Source organism: Rhincodon typus, chromosome 1 (assembly GCF_021869965.1).
Source record: "Rhincodon typus isolate 14 chromosome 1, sRhiTyp1.1, whole genome shotgun sequence".
NCBI lineage: Eukaryota > Metazoa > Chordata > Chondrichthyes > Orectolobiformes > Rhincodontidae > Rhincodon > Rhincodon typus.
The window spans coordinates 121482427-121487344 of record NC_063332.1 but is presented as its reverse complement, the minus strand read 5'-3'; the positions used below and the strand labels follow the sequence as shown (position 1 = coordinate 121487344).

The following is a 4918-nucleotide window of genomic DNA, read 5'->3' as shown; positions in this document are numbered from 1 at the left end:
CACTTTTTTAACGACACAGCGACTCGGAAGAAAGACGGCCTTTTTTGTGAAATGTTCGCCGCCGGGCAAAGCCACAACATCACATTTAATTTTACTGGGATAATGGAGATTTCGAATAGACAACAACAACCAATTCTTATTCAGAAGCGCCGAGTATTAACCAACTGTGGAAAAAAAAACGACCCTTTTGAAAATACTGTGCAGTATTCGTCCACGAGCATCATCATTAAAATTTACGGACAAGGCAAATGAATCAAAAGGCAGACAGAGCATCTTACTTTTCGTCTTAGCACAGAATGGGTAGCGTTTGCAATGGGCACAGGACAAGGTCGGCAAATTGCATCTCAGAGAGTGTTCAACCCTCTGTAACCCAGTGCTGTATGACAGAGGACCATTTTGTGTGTATGTGTGTAAGCGCGAAGGGACCTACAGGAAGTAAATTCCTCCTGTCAGCCAATAGGCCGCTCTTATCAGGTTTGCACACCCCCACGGCCCCCCAAAAAACCCCTCCCCCTTCAAACACACTCTCTCTCTCAGTGTGTGGAATGCAGGACCTAGATCCGGATTCTGATTTGTGATTTGTTCCCTAATTGACCTAGATAAAACCACTGACTGGCAAGCCCCTGTAGCCGCAGGCACACGGGATGAAACAGAGCAAGCGAACTCATTGCCAGCAATTCTCTCATTTTGTTCAGTAATCCCATTTGCCATTGTGCCCGTCCAATCCGTAGTGTACTCCTCGCATGTTAGGCATTTAACTTGCCTGACTTTTGAATTTCATCATTCTCCCTTCCCCCACACCCCCACACACAACACCTCCCCCGCCACACCCCCCCTCCCCCCGCACACCCCTCTCCCCCCCACCCCCCCCAGTTTCTCTTCACTGACTGGCGCCGAGTGGACGATGTGTTGGTGTCTGTGCTGCGAGGAGTGGGAGAGCTGATCGGGAAGTTTACATTTTTAGCTGCCCGTTGCTATGAGCTGTCGGGGAATCAGTCTGTCGCCGGAAGAAAGGTGATTGAACCGACAGGGCCGCTTTCTGGGGTTGAGCAGAGAGATACTCCTCGCAGCCCATACAACGCTGAGGGATACCATGCCGGACAAAGTGACTGGGGCCCAGGGCACAGCTCCTGTCAAGGTTTCTTCATTTTTCATCGAGAACCTGCTGCGGAGTAACGGCAAAGGGAAGCAGGAAGACAGCAAGGAGGAGACATCGCAGAGGGCTGCTACCAGAGCCGGCTTTTACCATCATGGGACTGCGGGGAACCATTGCGGGCAGTTCTGCTGTCAGCTCTGCAGCCTGGCTCTATGTACACACAACTCTCCGCTCAGGGAAAGCATGCTGCAGTGGTATACGCAAACACAGCCCAGATGTGCGGGATGTGCCAGTCCAAACAGTAAGTTCACTCTCGTCTTGCCGCTGACCCTGAACAGCACCGACTCTAACAGTCAGTTAACCCACCTTCCCACTCCCCCCCACCAATGCTTCCAACCCCACCCCCCCCTCTCCTGACACCAATGCCACTACTTCACGCTTTAAAACCAGGAGTTTTCCGCTGTCTGTGGTCAATAACAGCCCATCAGCGGTGTTCCGCTGCTGGGCAGCTAAGTTGGGGGCTTTCCATTGGCACTTCAGTATATCGCCACTCTCGGATTTGTGAGTGGTGAGGCTGAACCTGGCTTTAAAATAAATCATTGTAGTCTGATTCCGCCTCCTAATTAATGGTGACGGTCAACTAAGGCCAAACGTTGCAGGGAAGCATGGATTAGCTCTCAACACTTGCCCTGCTCTCAAGTAAATGAGCCCGACTACGAGAATGAGGTTTTATGATTAAAAAAAAATAAACACTTCAGAGTTAAGGTTAAAATAAGAAATTAGGAAATAAACACTCCGCCCTCTCCCCGCTGTTTGTTGCGAATATATCACTGTCGATAGTCCTAGCTCCTGGGTTAGCTGCGGAAAATCCGCATTAGCGACCTTTCTAACATTGTTGCATTTTCTCCGTGTGTTGTGTTCAATGTCTCCAACCTCTTCCTGCCGCCCCCCCTCCACCAATGTTTTTTGACATGGCATTACTTACAACCTACAAATCATTTCTCAACCGCTCTTAAGCAATAAACGCCAGGTACATGCTAGCCCCTCGATTTTATAGACGGCTGCCCAGGAATGATGAGCGAAATAAAGGCGATTTTCATGCGTTTATCCGACAGAGCTGAAAACTCAAGCGATTCCCCCGGCTTATATAATTTGTAATATTCAGGCGAATAGGTTAAGCAACACACAATCATTTCACACGCTTGTAAGCAGTAACAATACTAGCAGACTTTATCCTTTGTTTAATACATTCGCTTTAACCTGTGAAGTAACCAAGAGCTGACCTGTAACCGCCATTTCTATTTGCGCTCACAGGTCCGAAACGAGAAAGTCCTAGTTCCGAGGAAGAGCAATGTTTTTTCCTCCCGGCCAGTGACCTAGACTCCCCGCCAGTTTCGGACAAAGGGGACAGCCGCAAGGACATCTGCAGCCAAGAGGAAGGCGAGCTACTGGACGTGAAGAGGTCAGAGGCAGACAGCAACCCGGCTGCCAAAAGCCAGACGGACTCTGACCAGAAATCCAGCCGCAAAAAGAAAACGCGCACCGTTTTTAGCAGGAGTCAGGTTTTCCAGCTGGAGTCCACGTTTGACATGAAGCGCTACCTGAGCAGCTCCGAGAGAGCGGGTCTGGCCGCTTCCCTTCACCTGACCGAGACTCAGGTCAAAATCTGGTTTCAAAATCGGAGAAACAAATGGAAAAGGCAGTTGGCCGCAGACCTGGAAGCGGTTAACCTTTCTCAGAGTGCACAGAGGATTGTCAGAGTCCCCATTTTGTATCACGAAAGCACATCACCCGGCGCCTTAAGTTTCAGCCTGCCGCAAGTATCCCCTCCTCTGGTCAGCTTCTCAGGCTCTGCAAACTATCCTCTTACATCATTCCCTTCTTCCATGCCTTTCCTAAGGTCACAAATGAGTGGGCTTGTCTAGGTCAGACCCTTCGACCAGATGGTACATGGAAGGTGTAAGTGACACCTAGAGAGAAATGAAACGAAACGCCTTTGGTTTAACTTCAACGCTTATGTTTTTTCTCTAACACTTTTAGTTGGTGCAAATGTGCAATAATTTGCTCTGGGGCGCTGTGGCTGCAGAGCCGGACAGGAAATTTGTGCTCCTTTACATCCAAAGAAATGATTGCAGTCATGAATTTCCGCATTCACAGCTGTGACCACGTCATAAAACAACCCACCATGCCCATGGACCACTAATATATAAAAGAATAACTTTATAGGTAATTTCTGTAAAGTCTCCTTTGCTTTTACAATATATTGATGTGTTAAACATTAGATTTTTTTACTGTTAGGTTAGAACGGGCGGAGAGGACTGCAGAGCAAATTCAAAATGCTCACTGGGATTTTAGTACATATGAATATTATTTCCTGGGCGTTCTTGATTTTATTATTTTAAGTCGATGTAGCTAACCACATTTATATTATCGGAGGAAAAAAATATTGCAATAAACGCTGTTCAAATCCTTGAAAAGCAAGCAAACTTGTGTTTGAATCAACTCATCATTCATCATCACATATCATTTGACTTAATATCGAGCTGTTGCAGAACCGTCAGGAACGCTGATTGGCTTCATTTTATTTCACAGTGTATCTTTTATTTAATCGTTTGCATATAAAAATCGCATATTCTCGCAGCAATTCGAATGAGTTACGGTCTCGTCCACAAGACACGATAAACATTTATCCTCATGTGATGCAATAACGTGGAACAATATTTCTTTTTAGCTTTACAAGTTGCTAATCTGAAAAGAAAGCTAAGCTTCATCTATGCAGCACTCTGATTGTTTAATGCAGTATGGCCGAAACTGTACTTTGCACTTAAAGGCCGAAAAGATAACATCACACGCATTTGTTTGTTCTTCTTGAGGTGACTTATACACTGCTGTAGATTTAATCAAAGCAGCGGATATTTGTCCGAAAAGTTCTCAGTCTTATTCATGACTTCAGGTTTTATTGTGAAATATTAGTGTGTTAAGACATTTTATACGCAATGCATGATTGTTATCAGAAACATGAGTACTGTTAATAATATAGAACAGACATATGACATTAAAAGTTATACTTAACCAACTCCAACTGCTTTATAGCTTCCCTTAGTTTCCGTCTTGCAGTGGTGTCAATATTCTTATCTTGGTCATTGAATCACACTTAACTATTGGCATAGTCAAATGCTCTTGTAATTTCTGAAAGTTCGTGAGAGGAGTTGTCGCGTTTACAGTTTTACTTGTTTAGTATTTCCAAACGTCGTGATATTAGAATTTGATGCCACAAAATGCGAGATCATCATGTGAAATCCAAGAAGCGATCACTCGTTCAGTTTGCTTCGTGCCGAGACTGATCTTCACGGCTGAAAAAAATGCTGAAAGAACAGCGGATGCTGGAAATCTGAAACAAACTCAGAAATTGCTGGAAAATCTCAGCAGGTCTGGCAGCATCGGTGGAGAGAAATTAGAGTTAACGTTTCGGGTCTAGTGACCCTTCTTCAGAACAGTTGTGAAGAAGGGTCACTGGACCTGAAACGTTAAAACCCTGATTCCTCTCTTCACAGATGTAGCCAGACCCTGCCGAGATTTTCCAGCTTATGTTTCTGATCTTCACAGAGTTCCGCATATGTTTCAGCAAACCTCGATCGCTGCTCATCGATACACTAAATGGGCTGATTAGAGCATCTATACTGACTGGCTGACCTTATTGCTACTCCTTTGAGAACATTACTATATCATTGTCTGTAGCTGTGCCGCCTAATCTCACCAACGTTGAAGAAATGGCGACAATTGTATTGTCTGTGATTATAAAAGCCTCACTTGACGGGGATT

General features: G+C 45.4%; 1 protein-coding gene across 1 annotated transcript; it reads left to right on the top strand.

Annotated features, from left to right (window-relative positions):
- Positions 1–1093: 1093 nt before the first annotated feature.
- Positions 1094–3021, top strand: hmx1 (H6 family homeobox 1). The gene is made up of 2 exons (XM_020512139.2): positions 1094–1397; positions 2411–3021. Exons 1-2 carry the CDS (start codon positions 1094–1096, stop codon positions 3019–3021), a joined length of 915 nt encoding a protein of 304 aa, XP_020367728.2.
- The last annotated feature ends 1897 nt before the right edge of the window (positions 3022–4918 follow it).